The sequence below is a fragment of the Sturnira hondurensis genome, unplaced genomic scaffold (assembly GCF_014824575.4).
Source record: "Sturnira hondurensis isolate 20B ecotype Veracruz unplaced genomic scaffold, ASM1482457v3 Scaffold0022215, whole genome shotgun sequence".
In the NCBI taxonomy this organism is placed as follows: Eukaryota; Metazoa; Chordata; class Mammalia; order Chiroptera; family Phyllostomidae; genus Sturnira; species Sturnira hondurensis.
In genome coordinates, this window is record NW_028094846.1 from 9,667,304 (window position 1) to 9,693,680 (window position 26,377).

A 26,377-nucleotide genomic window follows, 5' to 3' on the forward strand; every position below is an offset into this window, starting at 1 on the left:
CCTGTGACCTTCGGCGAGTCACTGGGCCCCCTCGAAGACTGTGTCTGTTCAGTTCCTGTCTGTGAAACAGGACCATATCTGTCCTCACAGGACAAAGGAAGGGAGTGTCCGTCCCAACACTTTGCCGTTGAGAAATTCCCCACGCTTTCCTCCCCAACCCCACCCAAGTAACCTGTTGCTTGAGACGGGTTTCATAATGAATTGAAAGGCAGCCTTTGTTTCTCAATAAAGACATTAAACTCTCGTCATATCATGGTCTATATTTAGTCACTAAAATCTTCCTACCTAAAACAATTTGCATGTCTCTGGATTTGTGTGTGGGGAGAACCATAATTAGCGGAGGGGGCGGCCAAGGACTGGTACAGCTCACAAAAGAAGAATTTTGCAGGGAAGTGGAGAATTCTGAAGGCTAAGGCTTGGTACATCTTGTTCTGGCTCCCCACAGCCCACAGAGTCCAGGGGCAGGGACAACCTGGACCGTGTCCCTCCAGCTCCGCTGTGTCCGGGCCCCAGGCCTTCCCATGAGGGGTCTCTGTTCTTTATTTTGGCTTCTGCCAGCTCTGTGCTCTGGGGTTGGCCTGGGCAGCTGAGCCACATGGCATTGTAGCAACGTCACTGAGTGTTAGACTTTCCCTCTTACTCCTTGAGGAGGACACAGAAGGGTCGCAGCGGCTGCGTCGTTTGCCCAAGGTCACACACTGAATAAGTGGTGGATTTGAACCTGAGGCACACGCAGCACCAGGGCCCCAGCCACAGCAGGCCTCCCTCAGCCCTTAGCCTCATGGTGCACCAGTGAGGGAGCCTCATAGGGTTTGCTGGGCACAGTGGAAATGACCACGACTTGAAGAGCAACTGGAGGGCAGGACTGGACAGCCACCGTGCAGGGCCTCCCTGGGAGCAGAGGGTCGGGACCTCCGGAAGGTGCCTGACTCGGCACCGAGGCTGCATACAGTTGGTGTGGGAAGTAAGCGCCGAGCCAGCCGCCCGAGTCCGCAGGCCGACCCCCAACATGTGTGGGGCCACAGACTCTATGTCTAAACATTTAAAATATTTTAAAGTTAGAGTTATCAATCAAGCTAACAAACTGGTAAGTAAGACACGTTCTCCCCTCCTACTTTGACCCATAAACTTTCATGATGACCTGCAGGCCAGGTGTGGAGCTAGATAGAATTCGTGGACTTGGCAGAGTCCTGTGTCTGAACTGGGAGGTGCCGGGAAGCAGGCCTGCCCCCCACCCCCAGGTCCTGCTGTCTCGTGCCTCCGGAGACGTCTTCCCACATGTGTAAGGGCACTGTGCCTGGTGTCCAAGCTCTGCCCAGGCCTTTTGCAAAAAGCTGACACTTGGCCACCACTGGGGCCAGAGGGGCTGTCACCTCCAGACAGATGACCTCAGGGAAGAGGCCCTGGAAGCAGACACATGGCTATTGGCCTGGGAACTCCACAGTCCCACGTGCCCCAACCAAGTGTGGTCTAGAAAGGGGTGCAGTTGTGCCCCTTGGCCTGCAGAGCTTTGCCTGGAGGTGGGGGACACCTCCAGGTCAGAGCCTTCTAAAGCACAAGGCCCTCTCCGCAACCCCCCCCCCCGCTGGCAGAGGCCCCTCCAATCTGGGTCTGAGGAGGTTATCACCTCCACCTCCTTGTTGTGAACACACTGAGCATGTGAGTGAGTCTCTTCGTGCCGTTTCCCGCATTTGTAAAACGGAGACCATTCCAATAAGGAACAACTGGGTTTTCAGAATGGGCGCTTAGAACAGTGCTCGGCCAATGTTAGGAAGTGTTACGTAAGTGCTATCAATTAAGTATAATTATTGCTTAGGCGCAGTCAGCCATTCTCCGAGTTGTTACCAGATTGAGTTCTGAAAAAAAAAAAAAAAAACCACTCATTTCTTGACTGGTCTCTATTCCTGGAGCCCTGGAGAATTCCCAGAAGCAGCGCTCAGGCAGCCTGATCTTTCCTTGGGCCAGAGGGGCCATAGGACCGGCGGCAGAAGGTGGGGAACAGAAGGAGAGAGAGAGGGACGGGTGGAGACTTCGCTGCTCATTCATCCCCAAAATGACTTTGTGGGTGGGTACTTTTCTGGCCTCAGGTGACAGGAGTGTGCAGGACAGACCAGGGTCCCTGCCTTCACTGATGGTACCTTCTTGGGACAGGGGATGGGGAGAGAAAACCTTTAACAAGAAAGCAAAGAAATACACTTGATCACTACAGATAGAGAACAGGGGAGTGAAAGAAACCAAATGGTAAATCGAAGCTGAATGACGGGGGTGGCGGAGAGTGACTTTCAATAGAGTGGTCCCAGGGGACCTGCCTGCGGAGGTGACACTGAGCTGTGTCTGATGAGAAGAAGCAGAAAAGGGGTGCTCTAAGAAAAGAAGTCGGCCAGTGCAAAGGCCCCGAGGTGACAGTGTCCTGGCCCTAATGTGAGAAACACTCACCTACGTGTCCTCAGGGAAGTTAGCAAGGGCAGGGGGAAAGGAGACAGAAGTCAGAAGTCAGATAGGACCAGATCATGCCTGTCTCAGAATCCAATGTGCCTGCGCACCGTCTGGGGATCTTGTTAAAGCACAGATTCTGATCCCGAAGGCCCGAGGCAGGGTCTGAGATTCTGTATTCCTGACATAACGCTCCCTGGTTACACCCGTGCTACTGGTGTGCGGCCCATGCTTGGAGTAGCCAGGCTTTCGGCAACAGATGTTATTACAGCTTTACTGAGAAGACTTTGGAAGAGCTCAAGCAGGGATCTGACTTGGTCTGGCTGTGTTTGTAGCTTGCTCCGGCTGCGGGGTAGAGAATGGGTTAGGGGTGAGAGCAAAGGCGGGACTTCAACCGAGAGGCCACTTCAGTGGCCCCTGTGGCTGGTGGTGGAGGCCAGGTGGCGGCAGAGATGCGGGTGAGAGCGAGCCTATGACTGGTTCTTTGAATGGCAGCCGCCCATTCAAGTGGAAATGTTGGGTCAGATGAATCTTGAACTCAGGTGTGAATCTGGGGCTGAAAATAAAAATTTAGGAACCTGTGTCTGCAGAGGGAGCACCCCAAGAGTAGATGGGATTGCTTATGGCAACGTGTAAGAGAAAGGGCTGAGTCTTGGGCTTCGGACACGGAGGTGGAAGGATGATAAACAGCCGGGAGAGCAGACGAACAGGAGGGGCCGGTGAGGCGGAGGAGAATGAGGAGAGCAGTGTGGCCGCCCCAGCAGTGAACCCCAAATGTCCACACCCCAAACCACAGAGCCCGTGAACACATTACCTGGCGTGGCAAAGAGGACTTTGCAGATGCGATTAAGGTTCAAGACCTAGAGAGGGGGAGATTATTCTAGATTATCTGGGCGGGCCCAATCGTAGCATCAGACTCTAAAAATGAAAAAGGAAGGAGGAAGACAGGGTTGGAGAGGTGTGGTGATGGATGAGAAGAGATTTGAAACAGGAGGGGGACCTGACCCACCACTGCCGGCTTTGACAGTGGAGGAGCCAAGGAAGGTGGCAGCCTCCAGACTGCGGGAATGGCCCTCGGCTGACAGTTTGCAAAGACACAGGCCCTCAGTCCGACGACAACTGCAAGGACCGAATTCTGCCAACAACCCGAATGAGCGAGGAAGCAGAGTCTCCCCCAAAGTCCCCAGAAGGGAGCACAGCACGGTCAACACCTTGGTTTCAGAGCCTGTGAGACCCCTGTCGGACTTCCGACCTACAGAACTGTAAGGGAATATATCTGTGCTGTTTTGAGACACTCAGTGTGTGATAATTTGTTACCGCAGGCATTAAAAAGGAATTCACATGGTTTAAGCTAAAAGCCAAGAGAAAGAAGCATTTCACGTAGGGAGCCGGCAGCTGCGTGAAGGCGGAGTGAGGTTGAGCTGGAGGAAGCTGGTGTCTCAGAGGAGTGGTGAGGTCAGGAGCCAGACCAGGGCCGGTGGAGGAGGAAGGGGCAGGGTGAGGAAGTACAGGCGGTGAGCACAGACAACTAACTCTGTTGTAAAGCGTGATTGTGAAGAGAAGGAAGGAAATGGGGCCAGGGAGGAAATGGGGCTGAAACTGGCGGGAGGATGTTCATCCAGCAGTTTCCTTCTGTTGGTTTTAGTGGGAGTTGGAGAGCACGTTTGTTGCTGGAGAAATGAATCCACCTGGTAAAGAGGAAGAGTTAGCTTTGCAAGACTGGGGGGAGGGGGCTCAGGAGCAAAGGACTTGAGTGATGAGAGGGGCCTGAGAGCACACGTAGAGGGGTTAGTGTTGATGAGAGGAAGGCGCTGGAAGCCCAGACGAGTACAGGTGCAAGTCCAAGGGCGGGAGAAAAAGGAGCTCTCGTCTGATGGCTTCCGGTCTGTTACTTACTGGACACACAACCCGGAGCAGCTTTCTCAGCCTGCCTGAGCCTCGGTTTCTTCCGCCCCATTATTTATTTGTTTGTCTGTTTGTATTGATTCTAGGGAGAGGGGGAGGGAGGGAGGAAGAGAAGGAGAGAAACATGGATGTGAGAGAGAAATATCCAACAGTTGCTTCTTGCCCGTGTCCTGACTGGGGACCTCACCTGCAACCCAGGCGCATGCCCTGACTGGGAATCCAACTGGCGACCTTTTGCTTTGGGGATGGTGCCCAACTGAGCCACACCAGCCAGGGCTTGCCCCATCATTTTAATCCCGGTTGCCCTGCCTACTTCCATCAAAGGAGACGGCATGGGCCAAAGTCATTCCATTTTTAATAATCAGTGTGTGTGTGTGTGTGTGTGCGTGCATATGTGTGTGTGAGAGAGAGAGAAAGAGAGAGAGAGATGAGGGTGGAGGGTGAGTGGAGTGAGGGTGGTACCTGGTCCCTTTGAATGTAGAGCTCTCATGTACTCACTATTTCCACACATGCCTCTCCCATTCTCAACCTGGGACCAGGGAAGCTCCAAATATCACTTTCACAGATGTCCCTCCTTCTTAATGCTTCCACAGCCAGGTTGGAAAGCCTGACCAAAAAGTGGATTCTACCATCACCTTGCTGTGTGGCCTCGAGCAAGACCCTCCACGTTTGCTGGGCCCAGTTGTCCTCTCCTGACAGAGAATAAGGCCATTGGGTGGAGTATGAGCGCGGGAGGAGGAGGAGGAGCACGAATGCTGAGAGCGCGCTCTCTCCATTGGCGGGGTAGACTTCCAGCCCCACTCCCACCCAGGAGACTCCCACAGGAAGACGGCCTGGGATTTTCGGGTGGTCTGTTCTCATCTCTGAGGTCTCGAAGGGCCCCAGTTTGGAGACCCTGGACTAGGTACCACCCTCTCCCCGCTGCAGTGTCCTCGAAGCTGCCTTTGTCTGGGGAGCCAACTTGTATGGACTCTGATCAGGGCCCCTCAACACTGGCTTCCACGGGGTTTGGCCAATGGGAGGCACGGGCAAGGCGTCAGAGGATGGAGGAGGAAGAGGCAAAAGTGAGACTTTCCTGGGGCCTCCCTGCTTCCCTGTGTTGGTGGTGGTGGCGGCAGCGCTTTGCAGTCACAGCTCCCACTGGGCGGCCCCTCTTCCTGGACTCCAGCCCCCACAGGTTTCATCACAGTCCCCCCTTTATCTTCACCTTCCCCATAGGAAGAGTGCTAAAAGGACTTCTTGCTGCTGGTGGGCGCTAGGGACCTCACAGCTCTTGCCACTTCCCCTGACCCCGCACACAGGCACCTCTGTAAACAGTCCCTGTAACCCACCTCAGCGAGCCCTGCCAGGGTGTCTCGCTTTCCTGCCGAGCTGGACAGGTTCAGACTCCTACACTCTCCGAACTGGTGATCCAACCAATCTCAGCTTTGGAAAGGTGCATCTAGAAAGAGGTGCATGGTGAAGGGACAACACAAAGGTCCCTCCTCTGTTGCTGGGCATTCGCCTGCCAGCCGCACACCTCTCGGAACTCCATCACAAAGGAGTGGCAAGTCACTTAATACTCTGCTACCGGGTGACATATTTTACCCAACACCATCCTGCTGCGCATAATAAGATCTGCACGGGTGTTGAAGATGCACTCCTCTCACCAACTATCTCACTGGTGGCCAACAGGCTCCCAAATTCCCTCTTTCTTCTTCATGCATAACATGTGAGTGAATCGCAAGTGGGAAGGTCTCTTTCTACCTCGGTCTCCTCATCTGTAAAGTGGAATGATACTGCTGCCTCGTAGAACCGGCATGAGAATTAAATGAGTGATAACTGCAAGGGCTTAGAACAGCAGGTGCGAAGGGGCAGCTAATGCTATTATTATTCTCATTGGCTTCGTCTTGGCTCACTTTCCTACAGCTTGCACGTAGGAAGAGGGACAGAGGACCTAGGGAGGCATCCCTAAGTCACCCCACTTCTGAGGCTTTCCCTGGCACTCTTTCTCTCTGTGCCTCGTTGCTGAGATTTCCTTCTCTGTCACATAGTCCTCCCAGGAAGCATCTGGAAGGTTGAGCAGGGCAAGCTGAGATTCTTGTATTTTTCTGCTCTCATTTCCAGAGTAGTGGTTTTCCAATGGTGGCCTGGGGCGCCCTGGGCTTCCCAAGAAACCCCAAAGACCTGAGAGAGTGGATGTTGTTCTAGGTCACACCCTTCGGCTTCCTTTTGTCTTTAAGCCTTTTTTTTTCCTTCAAGATTCCATTTAAACAAAGGCTTCCAAGACTTTAAAAGTTGAAAATCCCTTTTGGAACCCCAGATTTTATAACTCTCAGTCTCAATTGCGTTGGTCTCATTGCCAAGAAATTTTCTCTAATCTATTAAAATAGTTGGTATTCTTTTCCATTCCTGACACTCTGAAACAGATACGTGACTAAGCACATCTTTGTGTACTCAGCTGGGGTGTCTTTCCCAGGTTGGAACATTCCGCATACATTGTCTCTATAATTACCAGGCCCCTGGGGAAGATAACTACAAGGCTGTTAAACAATGGAGACCTGGGAAGGCACTTGACTTTCACTGGTACCAGATCCAGCTGCTGAAATACTTCAAGTCCCTGGAATCCAAGGTTACTGGGGGACCATCTCTCATGATCCTGGGCCAGGCCTGGTCCCAGGGGCTGCTAGGGGTGAGGGAAGTGGGTACCCAGTACTCGGAGTTGGCTGGGGGAGCTGGCGAGGTACAAACACTCTGACCAGGCCATGTGTAACTCCTCTGTGGAATTCCAGACTGTATACAGAGAGTATGAACACATGAAGACAGCTAGCACCCAAACCTCCAGATCTCCCCCTGGAATGCCCTTATCCCGAGAATGCTATAGGGTTGCCTCCCATACTTCATTTGCGTCTTTGGCTCAAATGTTACCTCATTAGAATTGGGGCAAGAGGAGCCCCTAACTTACGTTCTAAGCCCTCTGGCCCTCTCCCAGCCATGCCCCTTTTCACAGAGCAAGAAACCCATAGGCTAAGTCATAGGTGGCAAACACAAGGCCTGCGGGCTGAATCCGGCCCTCCACCTTATTTTATCCTGCCCAGCACCTTGTTTCTATCTGGCGACAAGTGCCAAGCTCCTTGCCCCTCATTAAGGAGTAGTAACATTTATACAGTCAGTTACATTCAGCCCTTTGAAGGCAACCTTGAGGCTGACGTGGCCCCTGGTAAAAAGGAGTTTGACACCCCTGGGCCAAGGGGATGTGCCCACCTAAAGTTCCTGCTCCTTACTCCTTCTTATGTCATACTATGGTACCCAACTCAGTTCCCCAATAGCAACAGGTCAGCTTCTAGAGACTGCACTGGCTTTCTCCCAAGGTCCACCTACCCTCCTCTTGAGGAGCCAAAGAGCGGCTCTTTGCAGGAGGTGTGGATGGATCTCAGATGTGCAGACGGGGACATTGCAGATGCAGACACAAGGCCCCTTTCGGTAAGCGCTGGAGCTGGAATGCAAAGAGTAGCAGGAAGGCCAAGGGCCAGGGACCACTTACCGAGTTCACTGACCCCATTCCAGTGCACATCTTGGGGAGTCCAAGAATTCTAAACTTAAGTTTGGTCTTCCAGATTATTATGAAAGCATATGTGAAGAATGGAAAAAATAGAAACTTTACATAAAGATTTTTTTATCTTTTTTAAAAATATTTTATTTATTTATCTTTAGAGGGGCAGGGAAGGAGAGGGGGAGGGAAATATCAATGTATGGTTGCCTCTCGTGCGTCCCCTGCCCGGAACTGGCCTGCAACCCAGGCATGTGCCCTGACTGGGAATCGAACCGCGGTTGTTTGGTTCGCAGGCCCGAGCTCAATCCACTGAGCTACACCAGCCAGGTTTACATAAAGATTTAACTTGCTGTGTGGGCCTTGTGCTGTTGACCATGGCCCTGCAAATATTAGTGGCCCCCCCAAAATCATTTCTGTCACTCTCTTTTCACACTATTGTATATTTATAGTATTTGTTACCATCGGATCTATATCTGCTTGTGCATCATCTCTCAATCCCTACTCCCACTAGAAGGTAAGTTCCGTGACTATAAAGTGTTGGTTTTATTTACTGCTTTATGCTCAGTACTGAGAGCAGGGCCTGGTACACAGAAACCACACGGTAAATGTTGAGTGAAGAATGAATCTCATCTGAGATGGCTTACACACCAGGTGGGCTAACCCGGCCAAGAAAGAGGAAAAAAGATCATTTGTGACAACCAACCCTCTAAGGAGCACCTTCTCCCCTTAAAATAGCCCAGCACTAGAGCTGCAAAAAGGTGACTAAGGAAAATTAACCATTAACAACTTAGCATACAAGAACACACGAGTAGTTATCAGGTTACTCGTGAGAGGGACATTTGAGTAGGCAGAGCTGGAAGAAGTTACATGTGGGGCACCTGGGCTGCTGGGAGCCCTAACTGGAGTTCTCACGCAAACAAACTTAACAGCGTGGCAGACCTGTGTGCCAAGGAACCCCAATTCCAGGGCAATGGCCATGCCAGTCCACCCCAGCATAAAGAGGGGAGGGGGCTTCTCGTCCACGATTACGAAGCCCTCAAATAACGTTTCCCTTAGAAGGTCAAGGGCCTCGGAGGGGTGTGGGCCCATCTAATCCCTGTGCGAGTCAAGAAGGTCGAAGACTCAAACCCTCTCCTACCACCGGGCATCTTCTCTCCCACCGGCTTTTAATTTACAATGTCTTATTGCTCATGCCAACTCATTTTCGGTTGGATACGGGGCCCGTGAGAAGCCAAATGATTTCCCCAAGTCCCCAGCAGCCACTGGAAGCTCATCCAGTCTCTGCCCTGCGTGTGCCCCTCTCGTTTCCTCTGGCGGTGGGGGCTCCAGGACCTGAGTTACATTCCAGGATCCAGGAGCGCGGGCGCGGCTCTGAGGTTTCGGTAAGCCGCGGAGGGGGCGCTCGCGGCCCAGCCTGGGCTCCCGCGCGCAGGTCCCGCCCCGCCCACTCGCTGTCCACTGGCCAGTGAGCGGGCGGGGCGGGGCTGTGTGGGCGGAGTCACGTGGCTCCTCCTACCGGACGGAGGCAGGAGGTGCTGCGGCGCCTCCCTACACCAACTCACCCGAAACTTGTGCGCGGTGGTGGGCGCAGCCGCCGAGGATGGGGTGGTGCAGCCGCTGCTCGGGGCCGCTGTTGCTTTTGCTGCTGCTGCTGCTGGCAGTGCCCGGCGCTGACGCAGCCCCGCGCTCCGCGCTCTACTCGCCCTCCGACCCGCTGACACTGCTGCAGGCGGACACGGTGCGCCGCACGGTGCTGGACTCCCGTAGCGCTTGGGCCGTGGAGTTTTTCGCCTCTTGGTGCGGCCACTGCATTGCCTTTGCCCCAACGTGGAAGGCTCTGGCCAACGATGTCAAAGGTGAGGAGCCTGGGGCAGGAGGGAAGGCCCGCACCCCTCACCCCACCCAGGCTTACCCTCCTCACCCATCTGCCCCACCGAGGGCCCCTAACCTCCTCTGCTCACCTATGCCTCTGCCCCTCCCACTTCCCCCAGTTTCACATCCTTCAACTCCATTTTTGCTCTGCCTTTTCCGCAGGTCCTTGGCCCGAGCTTCTCTCCCCTCCTCGCGGCCTGGGCCCCCAGACCTGCTCTGCTTTCCCTCCCGGGCCTCTGCCGCCTTACTGCCCCCGTCCCTGCGACGGGGTCTCCTTTGTTCCATCTCGGCTGACACCTTAGGGCTTCCCCTAAGTCTAGCCCTGTGGCTCTCTCCTTCCTCTTGCTCAGGGACCCATGTGGCCTTCTTGCCAGGTTGCCCAGATGCGTGGGATCAGTGTTGGGGAGAACAGGAACTGACATTCACTCTGCCCCCACCCCGCATTCCGCCCCCGCCCCATGGCCAGTTGGCCCAGCTGGTACGCAGATGGCCTTTCTCAGCGCTGCCTTTGAGGCAGAGTTTTTATGTCTCGGTTCCAGGCCTCTCGGACCTGCTGCCTTCAGCTCCTTGGCTTCTGGGCCACATCCTTCTCTCTTCCCCTGGCCCAGGCACCCTCTGAGACCCCTGTCTGAACCTGGGGAACCCAGCGGCCTGACTGAAGGCAGCCCCTTGGTGTGCTCCTGCCCCTCGCTCCATGTTCCCGTTCACGGGTCTGACCACTGTAACTGTATTGCACTGATTCTAAGCCTCATCAGAGGGAGGTGAGACACACCATTATTTTACTAACAGCCTGGGGAATAGAAGGATAAGAAGACCCCTAAATCTAGTATGGTGCACTCTACTACACAAATGTTAAAATTTTTGGAAACTTAAGACTTCGAGCTGAGGAAACAGGGTAATAATAAGAATCAATGTTTACAGAGTGCTTACTATATACGCCAGACACCTTCCTGAGTAAGTGCTTGACATACATTGTCTTAGCGTTTCCTTTCCACAATATAAAGATCTCTGTGAATCTGCCTGGCCCAGGTGGTGGGTATTTGGGGGCCAGGAGTGGGTTGGTGGAAGTGATTTGCTGCCTCTGAATGGGACCACTCCCTAACCGTGGTGCTAGGGCCTAGCAGGGCTCCTTATCTGAAGTGGTTACTGAAAGTGGACTGCGCACCTCTTAGGAAATGGGCCTCTTTCTTGGAGAGAGGAGAATTGGAACGTCTGGTCCCTTGCTGTGCTGTTGGTATTTTTTTTTTTTTAGTAAACTCAACTGTATGTGGTTGTAGAGCTCATTTGTAGGTGTCGGTTTTCAAACTCAGGCTACGTCTTCCCTTGAGTAGCTTTATTGGTGGTTATCGAAGTAGCCATGTGGTCTGGAGCGTTATTTCTAAACGACACCAATAAACCATTTTACCTCCAATTTACGTGTAAAGACTTGCCTGCATGCCTCTCCAGTCCCATCACCTGAGTGTGCCATTTCTCAGCAGCTCTTCATGCTGCTTCAGTGGTGTCAGCACGTCCAATCAGGGCAGGCGTGGGGGGGAGAATGTTGAACGTGGACTTGGAACACCTGAGGGGACGTCAGGTGTTTAGGAGACATCATGGACCTGAACATCGTATAAATCTTGAGATGGGTTTCTGCTTTGAGTCTGCAAGAGGTTTTTAATGGCGGTCAATGGACTCAACTGAGATTATTGTATCTTCCGGGTGCTTAGCTTCCACCTGACTCATGTGTTTGCTTGGCCTCTTGCAACCCAGAGTTTTCCAATGAGTTGCACAGCCCGATACTGACCTGGCCTACTTCTGGATGAGAGTTGCCACTTCCAGAAGGTGTCTTTTCCCCAGTGCGTGGAGTGACAGTCCCCACCACCTGCCCCCCAAAAAATGGCAAAAGGAACATGGGAGCATGAAAGTGTATGGAGATGAACCAGTCAGAGGGAGGGGAGAGGTTTAGGTGGAAAGCCGGGGTCTCCCACAAGTGGTGGGAAAATTAGCCCTCTAAGCAAGTTCGTATCAGGGAGGGCACTGGCCCACCCTGCAATGGTGAAGAAGGCCCCACTTCCATTCAAGGGCGAGTTTCCCTGTGAGGCCCTGCTGAGAAGCCAGCTTGCTCGCCTGTCACCTTTGTTCTGAGGTTCCTTGAGAAAGTTTGGTTGTGGGCCAGCAAAGGGCCGCTCTCACACCACCCTGGGCCATGGGAGTGTGGCCCCAGCTCCTGGCTGATGGTATGAGTATCTTGGGTAGGAGACTATGGAAGGCTCTGGGGGGTGGGGGGGAAGAATTCCGCAACCCTGCCCAGCTGGCCTCAGGCATTTAATCGGACAGGCTAGGGCTCATTTCTTCAGGGACTTGTGGGGTAGGTTCTCTGAGGCAGTGGTTGCCATCCGGGCAGAACACTTGTTTCCAAGGACCTGGCTCACCTCTTTCTTGTCCAGAGCATTTCTTACTTGCCACACAGTGTGTGTGGGAAATTGCATTCATCATAGACCTTGATTACTCTTCACTGGCTAATCAATCAGCAAATATTTATCGAGTGACCTCTGTGGGCACAGCGTAGTTTGCATTGTAGCTGGGGAATGAGCTACACAGAGCAGGAAGGTTGGCACCAGGAGGAAGCTGTGTTTGCAAAGGGCCAAAGGAGCGGCTCAGTTATTTCTCGTGGCAGGAATTCAGAGAAGGGGAAAGTCTCAGGCGGGTCTCTGGTCACTGAAAGCCTCCTGTCAAGAAATTTTGTACTCTCCTAATGCCTGGCACTTTGCAAAGGGCCTTTCCAGGTCAGGGTCCTATATAACCTTTATGAGAAAATATCTGAGAAATAGATACTGCCCTTTTTTTCCAAAGAAGTAACTTGCCCACGAGTACGTGGATGCTAGAGGAGGGCCTCGGACCCAGCTCTCCCTGACTTTGCAGAGCCTGGGCAGTGGGGAGGGGGGGTGGAGGAGGAAGGGAACGCCAGGTGGGACGCGGCCTGCGCAGAGCCGTGGAGAGGACATTGGTAAGGCACGGATGTCAGCATGGCGCGAGCAGTGTTGGTTTGCTTCCCTTTTTGTCCCAGGGCGTAGACCACCATGCCTCCTGCTTGCACCCCTGTGGCACCTAGCACAGGGGCCGGCACGAGGTAGGAGCCCACCGAATGCTCACGCAGGCTGGTGGCACGCGCCTCGCAGTGCTCATGTGAATGCGAGCGACCGAGATTTCCTCTGGAGCTGTGGCTCTTCCTGACTCAGGCCTGGGGTGTCAGCCAGGCGTGAGGGGTAGGGAAGGTATTTTGTTCATCCGTGACCTCAATGCCCATAAGCAACAAGGAAGGAGGGACGGGGTGGTGACCTCATAGTACTGGCCAACTCTCGTGTCAGGGCAGCTCCCAGAGACTTTGGCGAGGCTCTAGTTGTGACCATCCCGCCTGACTGCCCTTGGTGGGTCTGGCCTCGGCCCCCACAGGGACCCAGGCTTGCCTAACACCCACAGGCCTCAAGGCCATTTTTCTGGCCAGGTGTTTACCATGCAGCATCTCCAATGGTAGTCAGAAATGGGAGAGACAGGAGAGGACATGCACCCTGGCCCTTGTATGACCCATGAAGAAACAGACCTGAGAGGAGACACGTGGAGCCTGTGGTGCATCAGCCAGTTAGAGCTACAAGCAAGTCTGAGACTGTGGGTCCGGTGCCCCTTCCTGGACTTGTGAGTGGGGGTGGGGATGCTGCCAGTGACTCCAGAAGTAGCCCATCAGCCCCTCGCCACAGGGTGTCCCCTCAGCCACCACCCCAGAGTCCTCAGCTGACCTGGACACGCTCACCTCCCCACCCTCCCCCTGTCCATCTGCTCATGTCCTCCGTTGTCAGCAGAGAAATGACGTTGCCAGGGCAGCAACTGCACCAGGCAATTTTTTCCTCCCCAGGAGCAGGGCTGGACCGACGCTGCTGCTGACCCTTGGTGTTAGGCCCACAGGCTGTGGTCTTTAAGTCACCTGACCCTTTGGAAGGTCCCTCTCCCCCTTTGCTTTCCCCGTGCTCACCCAGGTGAGGTCCTCTCTGTCCCTGTGCTGTTAGTGGAGTGATGAACTGTCAGGCCCGCGGTGACTCGTGCAGAACAGGTCTTCACGTCATTATGGCTCATTAAGGTATTAACGTTGATGTTCCTGAGAAGCATTCCTCAGCCAGGACTCTCCCAGCACCTGCCGGGGCCCCAGCCTCCCCCTCCCCCTCCCCCTCCCCCTGGGCCTGGGGCAGGTAAGAAGAGGCCCTGGTTCCATGTCTTGGACGCACAGGGAATCAGGGTTAAAGAGAAGGAGGCAGAGACTGCCCAGGAGCAGGGGTCTGGAACTGCCGGGCACCGTCTCCCTGGACTACCGGCTCCCCACGCTCCCTGCGTCTCCTGGTAGGGGGGCCAGCAGAGCAGCTCTCTGCTCGCCCTGCGCCCCCTGGAGACCAGCGGAGGGCTCCCATTCTGGGTTCAGATCGCACATTCACCGACCATTGGCTGTTTCAGATCCCAGACTCACCATCGATTGGTTGTGTACCTTGGACACGGAATTCTAATCTCTGTTTTATTGTCAAGGAAAGCAGGTCTCACGATAAGCACCCTGCTTTCCTCGTGGGGTAGTTGTAAGCATTAAACTACATCACTAAGGTGAATGGTAAACTCTCCGGCTATATAATACAGCAGTCCCCAATCATTTTGGTCCCGGGAACCAGTGTCACGGAAGACAATTTTTCCATGGACGGGGGAGGGGGGGTGGCTTTATAGTTGGCCACCAGATGCAGCTTAATTGTCACTTGCCACTCACTGATAGGGTTTTGATACGAGTCTGCGAGCAGTTGCTTCATTTATGGGCTCTGTGCAGTCCCACCTCTCTGCTAACGATGATCCGTGTTCGTCACCGAAGCTCCCCCTCAGACGATCAGGGGTTGGAGTCTCCTGAGGACTGTGCAACCTAGGTCCCTTGCACGCGCAGTTCACAGTAGGGTTTGTGTGCCTGTGAAAATCTAATACCGCTCTGATCTAGGAGGAGGTGGAGCTCCGGAGGTAATGCCAGTGATGGGGAGCGGCTGTGAATACAGATGCAGCTTCGCTGGCTCGCCCGCCACTCACCTCCTGCTATGCGGCCCGGTTCCTAACAGGCCATGGACGGGTACCGGGGGTCGGGGACCCCTGATATAATATCCTCCTCATCAGAGTTAGAGCCGAGTCTGTGGTAGTGACCATGTAAGTTACGAGGATGGTGTGGCACTGGGAGGCAGAGCGGTTTCTGCCATTCTGTCTTTCCCGGGACGTTGTGATGGAGCAGACAGCAAAAATATAAAGGCAGCATCCCGACCCCGGCAAGACGAGTCAGGGAGCCCTAGGGCAGCTCCGAGGCCTCTCAGTCCTGTCCTTGTTTGTAAAGCAGGGAAATGACGGCCACCTCCAGTTGGGGGGGGGTGGCATGGGGTCACCTGTTGTGTCCTCTGGGTGCTCTCAGAAGGCCAGCTTTCTCTTCTCTCTCTCCCCTGCCTGTATCTTCAGAGTCTGAGTGCCCCAGTGGGCAGTGGGCACGGGCTGCTTTGGCCCGAGGGATGGTGACTTCTATTCTTGGAGAGGAGCGGAGCAGTTAAGGCCCATGGTCCTCGGCTATGCTCCCCCAGCCCTCACCAGTGGGAGGATGCGAAATCGCCTCTTCTCGGCCCTTCAGTCTAATTCACTTACTGGCTTTTTGGAGGCACCACTGGGCCTCTGCTGTGGGTCTCCCAGAGCTTTAGAAGCAGAATAGAAGGAACTGACTTGGGCAGGGGGAACTATGGAATAAAGACCCAGGCCCTCTTTCCTGTGATCCAGGGCAAAGCCTTGTACTTGGGCAGCTCTTCTCTCCTGCATTTACAGGTGACTCACCCCTGCAAATGGGTGAGTTAACCTCACCCCCTATCTGGACCCTCAGGATACTACTCTGAGGCCGAGAGCAGGTGCTCCTGCCAGAGCTGCTGAGAGCCCTTCCTGGCCTGGTTGACTGTGTCACCAGTCAGCAGTCACTGAGCACCTAGCGTGTGCTGCGTGACGGGGAAGCTGGGCAGTGGGGATGCAACGATGAAAAGTCATTTAGAGATGGACAGGCTTGTGACCGTGTGGTAGGAACACAGGCAGGGCCCTGGGCCCTGGGCCCTGGACTGGTAGGCAGCTCTTCCTGGCGGGAATCGTGTTCAAACTGAGTTGTTCCTGACCAACAGGAGTTTGGGGGTGCTCTAGCAGTGGGCTGGAGATGGGAGAGGGAGGGAGACCGGGGCTCGGGTGGGAGGGTGGACCAGATTTGGGGCTGGTTGGGACCCATGGATCTGCATGGAAGGCCTGCCTGACTCCGCCCCAATCAAATGGTGCTGACATTGGGGCGGTGGTGACAGGGTAGAGCAGATTTGGGGGGACGAGGGGGGCCAGAGGGACGGTGTCCTGAGCATGGCTACCCTCTGTGCAGGCTGCCCTGCCCAAGTGCTTGAAAGCCGAAGGGTGCGCGCCAGCTTGCAGCTGTTTGGACAGACCCAAACTGCTCCCCAAAAGAGCAAGATGGGGGTTGGGGAGACCATGTAATGGGACAGGACCCACTGTTTCTGCTAAGCACTTCCATCCTCTGCCTGTCCCTCTTTCCCCCTCCTCCACCCCCCCTCACTCCCTCCCTCCAGGATTCCGGAAGCTTCAGTGCCCAGTGTGGATTGCCAGCAAGAAAGGAGGGGGGGGTGGAGAAGGGACCAGGAGGGAGAGGGTGTGCTGCAGTCCTAGGCCCCTCCCTCATGTTGCCCCAAGGAGGACCAGCTTGGTTGCTGCAGTGGGTCCAGGACTGTGCGGGAGGGGTCCTACCTCCTCCTGCTTCCATCTGGTGGAAGCGAGGGCAACACTCCATCCTTGGGCATAAACTGTTCTCTGGGGCGCTGACGTCTTCTGAAACAGGTTTTTCGGACGTCCTAAGGAACAGGTTTGGGGCAAGGAAAGAGGTCCTGACAAAGCCACGATTCTCAGGGGTATTGTTCAGACATTAGGATTCTGTACTTAATGGGTGCTGGGTGGGCTTCCTGTGTAAATCCCCTCCACCCCCCACCCCATCTTGTTCTCCAGGTGGGAGGGGCAGGGCCCTGCGGGGAGCATGGCTGCCACCAGGCAGGCCTCTCCCTCCACTCCTCTGCCAGAGAAGCCAGGGGCTCCAGGGTGCCAGGGGAGGCAGCCCCTGCCCCTCCAGGCAAGGGCTCACACTGGACCCGCCTGCCTGCCCGCAGGGCCTGCTCTCCAGCCTTCTGGTCTCAGGAGGAGCCCTTCACAGCCCGCGCTTCTCAAGTGGCTTGCACAGTTCCCTGTCAGCTGGACTGCCAAGGTCCTGCTCAGTTTTCACCTGCCCTGCCAGGCCTGTGTCAGTCCCGTGTCAGTCCCCAGGGCTCTGCAACCCATGGCGTGGCCACCTCGCCATCCCTGGGTCTTCACGTGTGTGTATCTTGCCTTCCAGCTGGAACTGTGGTGGGTGTTTAAGGGCCACCTTGACCTTGAATCAGAGCTGGTAGATGTGCTTGTTTTCTGTTTCCTAGATCCTGGGCTGTGGCCCAGAACAGTGCCATTATCTCTCTGGCAGTAAATTAGGGAGGCCTTGCAGCCTGGGCTGCTGCTGGGAGCTTTAATCTCCTTCCAGGCTCTGGCCTCAGGGCTCTTTCCCTGAGACTCCTAGGTTCCGGGTACCTTCCCCTTCCTCTAGGGACACCCTGCCTCCATCTCTGGCTGGGGAGCAGGGCCCTAGCACCCTGTGTCCCTCCTACCTGAGCTGGGCCGAGTGCCAGTTCCACTGAGGGTCCCCTGGGAGATTCAGGACTTGCTGAGGCACACTCTCTGGCCTTCTGGCACTGGTCCTCTCTAGAGGGCAGTGGGGAGGGAGGAGAAGTCAAGCCTCTTCCCTGGAGGGGGCGGTCTCTCTTCAGCCCCCACATCTCTTCACCCGTCCCCCCACCAGTTGGGGGAGGGGGGGCGCAGATTCCAGACACTGTTGCTTGTGCTGTTGAACTGTGTCCCAAGCACCCAGAATAACCAGACTGTATCAGAGGTCCTTTTCTGAGGGAGGGGAGACCTTTCCCGTAAGAGCCTTGGGGGCGGTGGGGTGAGCCTAGTGGGTGTGGAGTGTTGCACGGAGGGGGAGGGGAGCGGTAGAGGCACATCCCCTCCCCCTTACCTGGTGTTTCTGTCCTTTCAGACTGGAGGCCAGCGCTGCACCTGGCTGCCCTGGACTGTGCCGACGAGACTAACAGTGCTGTCTGCCGAGAATTCAACATCCCGGGCTTCCCGACCGTGAGGGTGCGTGGGGAGGAGGGGGCACAGGTCGGGGGTGGGGGGCAATACTGCCAACTCCTGTGTGTGTTCCCAGCTCTGGGGGCTTCTCTGATGCTCCGGGTCTGTGTAGGTCCCAGCCCCTGGCGCACTGCCCCTTTGCTCAAGGAGGCACCTGTTCTACAGGCAGAAAGAGATGTGAGTTGGGAGGTGGAAAAGAGAGAGTTCACTTCGTCTGGCAAATTCTCCCCTTTATAAGGGAAGGGGGCTGTGTGGGAGTGCATTGGGGTGCGAGCTCCCAGCTCCCAGGGGCCTCTCCCCAGCCCCTCTCCCTCCTGACCTCCTAGCTGTCGAGCTCTGACCTCACCCTCTAAAACCAGGGCTCAGGCTCAGACTCCAGGGCACGATTAGACTCCGGTGGCCCGATGGTCCCCTAGAGACATGGGCAAGCCTCACCCTCCTCCAGCAAGTGCCGTGGACCCAAAGAGCTCGGAGGTGACCTGTCAGGATGGCCTCACCCCTCGGTCACCATGCCAGAATGCCTCAGGCATAGGGGATCCGCACCGTGTCACGGGAGGCTGGCGGCACACCCAGCACATGAGGGCTCCGTCACCCTCACGGCCGCTCAGGCCAAAGGCAGCAAAAGCCTCGCCGGCCTAACATCCAGAGAACTTCCAGGGCTCTCCGAGGGGAGGCCTGGGGGGCCCAGGGCAGCAAGGCCACGCCCCGTCCCTGAACCTCCATCTTTCTGACTCTCTCTCTCTAAATAATTAGCCTCCTCCCACCAACGTGGCATCTAGGAAAGCAGTTTCCTCTAAAGTCACTACTAATAATCACGAAGTGCCTTTGAAAGCTGCAAGGCCAACCGTTGTCCCTGGAACAAGCTCTCTCTGAGCTCAGGGGCTTTGCGCTTCAAGAAGAACATGAGCCGTAGCTCAGTCTGATGAGTCCGGGAGAATTCACCTGGAGAGCCAGGCCGCAGGCTCCAACAGTTTCTGGCTTTAACTGCATGTGTCCCTTCTGTTCCTTGTGCCCAGTGAGGTCCTGCTGGGTTCAAGGTTTCCAAGGCCTGATCAATCTCCCTCCTACGCTGCTGTTACCAGTCAGGGTCAGGGTCAGTCCTGTTCGGGGAATAGCACGGTGAGCCAACAGCCCTGGCTGGCTCTGTCGCTTAGAAGTGGCAGCAGAGAGATTGTTTATAAATCATTTCTTTCAAGTTAAAAGACCTTCCTGGCAGGGCTGTGGCCCCAAGATATGCATCACTCCGCAGGGAGAGGACAGGGCACACTGTCCCTTTTGCAGAGCCGGGGCACGCAGCCCTGAGTGGCTGTGGGAGGACCCAGGTGGCAGCAGGGAGTCCCGGTGCACAGGCTGTTCCCCCCCACACACACACAACGGGAGGCTCCGTGCAGGGGCACGGCCACCACCCAGCCCTGTGGCCAGGTCAGGACGTCCTGCGGGGATCTGTGGGGCCTGACGTGTGGGCCTTTCCCTCTGTGCCTGGGAGAAGCTGGGCCTCAGCGGATGTGCGGGAGGCGGCCAGGGAGTCGCCATCCGGAAGCTCCCCGGAGCCTACCCAGGTCACGTAGCGCACGCAGCCTGACGCCCCGAGTGAGTAATCACCTCCCGAGCCACCTGGCTGGCTGTGGGAGGGGACCTCCCCTGGCCTCCACACGGGCAGCACCTGCTTGGGCCAGGCCCGCAGTCATCTGTCCATTTCTTAAGAGTCCCAGAGACAGTGGTGTGACCTCCCTGCCTCTCCTGAGGCGCCTGCAGGTCAGTTTCAGCCGGGAGAGCTCTTGGTGTCCTGTCCCCAGGACTCTAGTTCCGGTGCAAGTAGGCCACTCGGTCAGTGGGCCTCTGCTCTGAAGCCCGTGCAGACACCCACAAATGGTCAGTGCAACCGCGGTAAGGCGTGGCCTTTTACCATGTGATCCCAAAGTTGGCCTCTGTTATCACTGAAATGAATGTACCGTAAAACAATATTTTTGTTTAGTGCTATACACACTGAGGCTTTCTGTTCTATTTAAGTTTAAAAAAATACGGTGACTCACTACACTGACTTCACAACTGACTATTAGATTGTTTCCCATATTTGGAAAACACAACTCCCGGCCGCAGAGATTCCGATCCCCTGAGAGTTGCCTCGTGGCCAGATACCCCTGTGGCCCTGTGTCCCACCACCTGGGGACTGGCACCTGTCCTCACTCCTGCCCTTCAGGGCTGGGAGGGCTCTAAGACATGGACATGTGTTGAATTAAGGGGAGGGAGAGTTGCTGGTGTGATGAGGACAGGCCCACACAAGAGTCTGGCCACCCCCAGTGACATATTATTGTCCCTTTCCTCTGCCTCCTGACCTTTGTCACCGTGAGCCAGCCGTGAGCCTCCACCAGCCCAGCCTGTTTGGCAAACTCCAGGCCCTGCAGGGCGGGTGGCTGTGTCAGGGCCCATCGGGCTAGAGCAGGAGCCCCGCTGGAGGAAACAAGAAGGCAGGGGAGGAACTGGTTTGCAGCAGGTTCTGGGTGGTGCTGGGGGACCTGGACGCTGAACCTCTGGGGGGGAAGGGCCACAGGGGTACCCCTCAGTGGGTAATGGACCAGGACCCTCTGTGGCCAAAGGCCTGGCTGAGATCAAGATTACAGGGGCCAGCAGCATTGGGGTGGGAAGCATCGAAGTCTCCCCTTTGCGAGGTTCTGAGGAGAGAATGGATGTGGGTTCAAACCCTGGCTCCACTGCTTAGTGTATGTGGCAGGAAGTCGCTTAACGGTGTCCCAGCCATGGGCCTCAGTGTCCCTGTCAGTGAAAGTGGGACGATGATATCCACCTAATGGGATTGTTGTCAAGTGCGCAGGAGGTCTTACGTGAGAAGGTGCCGTGTCACTTGGTGTTTACTGCACAGTTGTCTTCGTCCTACTCCCCCTGGGGGCTCCTCGTGGCTCCTCTCAGGGCACTAGATTTGAGATCGTCTGCCCATCAGCAGCTACGGGGGTGAGAGTGTGCTGGGCGCACAGCACTGCACTCACCATTGTGGGAGAGCCGGGTGTGTGAAGCACAGCCAGAAACATGAGAGAGGCTGGCACAAAGGTCGTGTCCGCACGCACACCCAGAGCTCACCACCTCGTTGATAGGCAGGGAGTGATCTGCAGGCAGCGAAGGCTGGGGCTTTGCCAGCGCCCAGAGCTCCTTCCCTGAGTATCAGAGAGCATTGTATCTAGGAGGGGAGCGCCTGCCTGGTGCTGAAAGACAGATGGGGTTCGGCCAGGAGAGAGGAGGAGTGTGGGCGGTGAGAGCCAAGGCCCTGGGTGGGAAGAATGTGTGGTGTGCCGAGACGACTGGTCTGGCTGGGGCAGAGGCTCGGTGCAAGCTGAGGCCTTGCCTGGAGCGGGGGACCCGGCCCTGGCAGGTCCTTGCATTCAAGGCTGGCAGTGTGGACACCCGGCGGGACATACAGGGCCTGGGCCGTTACCTTGTGTGGCCCTTTCCAGAGGGTGAGATGTCAGGGAGGACTCAGGCAGATGTCCCCCGAGCCTCTCTGGAAGAGGGCGACGGGGCCCGCTCTCTGCAGCCACCTTCCCTCTTCCAGCCGTCTCCTCCATTACTGTCCACAGCGCAGAGATGGTGCAGCTTGCAGATCCCCGTGGGCTCCCCACAGGATATTGGAGACTGAATCATTTTTCTTAAAACTTGTTCTGAAAGCTTGGATTCGGTGCCGCTGATGGTCACCCCTGGGAAGCGTGCTCCCTAATCAGCCCCGTTTGGCCCTGGGAAGGCAGGGCTCCTGCCTGGGCTGGTAAAGGTCTGCCCGATGCAGCTGGTCTCTTGCCTCTGGGGAGACGCAGAGGCCTTCCAGGGGCCCTGAGTCGGAGGAAGACACACACTCCTGGGTAAAGCGAGAGAAAGGAAAGGGACCCAGGGCCAGCTGCCCCGGGAGAAAAACAGACTCTGCTGAAGTTCTAATTGCCTGTTTCCAAGGCGTTGCGGTAGTTTTCCTTGGGCAGGGCACGTGCCTCCCACCCCACATCTGGCTTCATAGGGCACAAAAATGTGCCCTGACTAGATTCTGTTGTGATTTTTACGTGAGCTTCCAGGATGATCAAAGGACGGATTTTCTCGGGTTTACTGAACAGATACCTTTTGAGTACTTCCGTGTCCCAGACACTGTCCCAGACACTGTGCTGCAGGGCCACAGAGGCCAACAGGCTCAAGCTGGGCCTGTGCTTCCGGTTGGGGAGGTGGTGGCTGCGGGGGTGGGAAGTTCAGGTGCAAGTCCGTTGTAGTCGAAGTGTAGGGGGTGGGGGGCAGCAGGAGGTAAGCTTGGGGTCAGATTCTGGGAGGCCCCGCATGAGCTGGGACATTATTCCTTGGCAGTGCGGAGTCACGGAAGAGTTTTGAGGAATGACGTGATCAGATCAGAATGATGCCGTAGAGAAGTGAGCAGAGTGGCAGTGAGGGAGATGGTTGCAGAATGAAAAGGCCGAGCGTGCAGCAAAGACGGGCGGGACAGTTACAGCAGGCCAGAGCATGGGGGCTGGCCCCAGGGCTGGACCAGGCGGCGGGCCCAGGGGACTGTGGAAGCCGTGACGGACGAAGGTCAGATCCGACTGACTGGATGGGGGCCTGTGGAGAGGGCAGCGCTGGCCTGGGTGATGGAGGAGGGCGATCCTGGAAGAGATAAGAGCAAGCTGGAGAAACAGGTTGGGGGCGGGGTGACTCAGGCCTGGAAAGGGGGGTGTGGCCCCGACACCTGTGCAGAGGGCCCCAGGAAGAAACAAACAGAAGTCAGGGCCCTGAGACAGAGGGAGCACATGGCCAAGTCGTTGAGACAGAGTAGACGACACTGGCAAGGGAGACACACGGTAGGCCTGTTTGTGCCTTCGCTCGTTTGTCCACCCACTCATCCAAAAGTCCCTCGTTGGTGACTGTGCCTCCCCAGGCTGTTTGCACGGACAAGGGTCATCCTCTGACACGTGTCCATAGGAGAGACTGTGGGCAGGAGACGGTGAGGGCTGTGGGCCTGGGGCAGGGGCAGGGGGGAGGGGCAGGCCGTGAAGGTGGCGGGGATGGCCTGGTCGGTGCCAGGCAAACCAGGGGAGGGTGGTGACATGAAGGCAAAGAAGGGGGGTTTCAGGAAAATGAGTCGCACCCCAAAAGTCGCCACCTCTGGCCATGGGGGGAAAGCAGGCAGATAACATCAGACACTGCAGAGGGAGCGAGGAGGCCATTGCATTGGCCAAAGACGACGTTGACTGAGTGGTGGGGTCGTGTGCCGCAGCAGGCTGGCCGTGGGCACGGAGAGAGAAGGGAAGTCAGAGCAGTGAAGCGAATTCTGCTTGGGGTATTCGGCCACATGGGGGACCCGGCAGTGGGAGAGCTGGAGAGAGAAGGACGGCCACTCTCTGTTCCCATTCTCCTTCCCTTACTGTCCTTTTATTCTTTTTTTTTTTTTAAGATTTTATTTGTTTTTAGAGAGCAGGGAAGGGAGGGAGAAAGAGAGAGAAGCATCAGTGTGTGGTTGCCTCTCATGTGCCCCCTACTGGGAAGCTGGCCAGGAACCCAGGCATGTGCCCTGACTGGGGATGGAACCGGCAACCTTTTGGTTTGCAGGCCAGCTCTCAACACCAGCCAGGTCCCTTACCATCCTTTCTTTAAAAAAGAAAAAAAAAATTGATTAGGAGGATTTGCGTCTATTTGTAGGCATAGGGAAGAAGACGGCAGAAGAAGGGAAAGAGGAAAGAGATTAATTGATAGGAAAAAGTTCTTAAAGAGCAGGAGGTGCCCTGGAAGGTACTAGGAAGGCTGGGTGGGGGCAGAGGTAGCTCGAAGGGGCCGGGGCCTTCCTGTAGCCCTGCCCCTCATTGGGGGGCAGTTTGGGGAGCGCCCACGTCCCCCTGGGCCATTCTTGCCGAGGCTCCCGTCTGACTCCACGCAGCCCCTGGCTGGAGCCTGCAGAAGGTTCAGGAGGCTGCCTTTTTTTTTTTTAAGGTAACACTGGTATGTAACAGTATGTAAGTTCCAGGTGCTCAGCATTATGACGGACGGAGGCTGCCTTTTGATGGAGGTGGTGCCAGCCTCTTTCAGAGAGTGCCTGGGTGACCCACCGGCTGGTGAGGAAGAGTTGCCGTGTTACTTACTCTGCGGTAACTGAACATGGCCGCTGTGGCCGAGGGAGAGCTGCCCCGTGTCAGGGTGCGCCATGTCAGGGGCGCTCCTCGGCCGTGGGACACGCCTGTTCTGTCCACATAAATGTGTGCCATCGCCCTGGGTCACTGTTCTGTAGATTGTCCTCTGTGATATTGATTTGTGAGCACAGCAAACAGCCGTATTTTTTATTTTGTGTCTGAGAAACGACGTCAGTCCAGAAACGCCTTAGCGTGCTTTTTGTGTCTGGTCTCATGCCATCGTCCAAGGCCTTTGTCCCCGTTTTTACAGGTGTTAGAGGCTGCCACATGATTTTGTTAATTCCAAACGGTGTTCAGTTGCTGCAAAGAGCCCCATTATAAGTGTATAAGTATCTGGGGTGTGTATCAGTAGATGGCTTTCACCCAGGGTAGAAGTTTGTATTAACACTCCAAAAAGTGAGAGAGAATACAGTGGGGAGCAGTGTCAGGTTCAGGCGAGGCCCCAGGGAGCAGGAGGGGGCGCAGGAGGGGACAGACGGGCAGCCTCTCTGCATCTTCATTCCTCGGGTGAGAGACGGGGGCAGGTGGCCTCCTCGGGGTTTCGGTTTTCTGCCCACAAAGGGCTGGAACAAACAAGAGCCTGGCGATCTGCATTTCCCGTTGTTCAAGGGATAGGAGCCAGGGGAGGGGGCGGAGATGGTGACGGTGACGGTGCAGCAGGCAATACTTGGTGACCACTTACGGCGTGTCCCAGGCACTGTGCTAAGCGCCTCAGAGGCATCGTCATCGCGTCCTCACAGCAGCTCTTCAAGGCGGTGGCGTCATCCTCGCTTTAAAGGTGAGATGGTTCAGAGGGTTAACGACGGCGCACGGTCACACAGCCGGGCTGCAGTAGAGCCAGGCTGCAAGCCCAGGTCTGGTGGACCCCGGGGCCTGCACGCAGCCACCAGCGTGGGACAAGGCCAGAAGTTCATGTTGTGGGAGGCAGAGCCCAAAGGTAGCCCAAGTGGCCCTGAGGTGAGGGATCTCAAGAGGAGCCCTCTTCCCAGCCTATGGGCTCTTGGCCAGGCAGTTAAGTGGCCATCTGTCAGCCCTGTCCCCTGCTGAGCCCGGGAGAGCGAGAGCCAGAGCCCTGGCAGCTAGCTGTCTTGGCACTTAGGCAGAAGCCCAGATTCTGAGGGCCTGTCCTCTGTTCTGTCCATCCTCTCGCCCAAGGAGTGACAGGCAGGGCCAGGAGGTCCCTGTAAATGGGGAAAGAGCTAGGCTGTGAGTTAAACTGGTCCGTCTGTAACGAGACTTGTTTCTGCAGGGGCTCAGGCCTGCCCCGCCCCCTTCCTGTCAGCAGGACTGAGCAGGGAGCGGCTGCTGAGCCAGGCCAGGAGTTCTCAGTGGGCAGAGACTCTGAGCCCCTTTGCCGAGATGGGAGCAGGGACAGATGGCCTCAGAGGGTAGCTTCCACTTCCCCGGGGTGGGGGTGTGTTTGAAGTGACTTCACTTTATTTTTTCAGATGGGTCTGCAAGGGAAAATGGCAGTGGTCTTGGCATTCGTTCATACGATAAATATTTTCCGGTTGTCAAGTGCCAGCTCTGGGGCTTTGTAGGAACAGTCCACCTCCCACCAGATGTCTGAGCTGCCGCCTCCAGCTCCCCCCACTCAGCCCCTGGAGCTGTGGGATCGGGGGCTGGGAGCAAGGACAGTGGGGAGAGGAGTCAGGGCCCAGCCCCAAGAGCAAAACCCTCCCCACTCTGATTCTCCACCAAAGTCAAGTTCTTTGCCCAGAGTGCACCACCCTTTCCTGTGCAGGAAGCCCCTGGGTCTACACGCAGCTCCAGGTGGCGGCGTGCCCTGCATTCAGCTGCACGTGCCACTGTGCCACTGACACCTGCCTTTGTGTTCCTTTCAGTTCTTCAAGGCCTTTTCCAAGAGTGGCACGGGAACAGCGATGTCAGGTGGGTGTCCGGGCATTGGTGGGTGAGTGTCCTGTGGGCGTCCAGGCGTCTTCCTCTCTTCGCCTCCCTCTTTCCCCGGGTTTCTTCTGCCGGGTGAAAGCGCGGCCACAGCTGCAGAGGGATGCACTCCCCAGCTGAAAGCCCGACGGGTGCTTTCATGACTGTCCTTCTGGGCCAGGCGGGAAGGTGCCTTCAGGAAGGTGAGGCTGAGGAGCCCTTCCATGTCGGTCTATCCAGCGTCCGGGGGGTGGGGAGAGTGGCCATGTTCCCAGACTCACCCTTCGAGTCAGGGGCTGGCAGCCGGAGGGGC

The 26,377-nt window shown here is 56.1% G+C and overlaps 1 protein-coding gene across 2 annotated transcripts in view; it reads left to right on the plus strand.

Annotated features, from left to right (window-relative positions):
• The first annotated feature begins 9,404 nt into the window (after nt 1-9,404).
• The window catches only part of QSOX1 (quiescin sulfhydryl oxidase 1), a 36,430-nt gene continuing 19,457 nt past the window's right edge, over nt 9,405-26,377 (plus strand). Inside the window, exons 1-3 of one of the 2 annotated variants that reach the window (XM_037035332.1) lie at nt 9,405-9,726; nt 17,925-18,025; nt 26,022-26,067. In XM_037035332.1, the coding sequence (XP_036891227.1) occupies nt 9,471-9,726; nt 17,925-18,025; nt 26,022-26,067 (403 nt within the window). In that variant the 5' untranslated portion in view covers nt 9,405-9,470. The remainder of the gene's footprint in view (nt 9,727-17,924; nt 18,026-26,021; nt 26,068-26,377) is intronic. The other variant, XM_037035330.1, reaches the window with a different exon arrangement.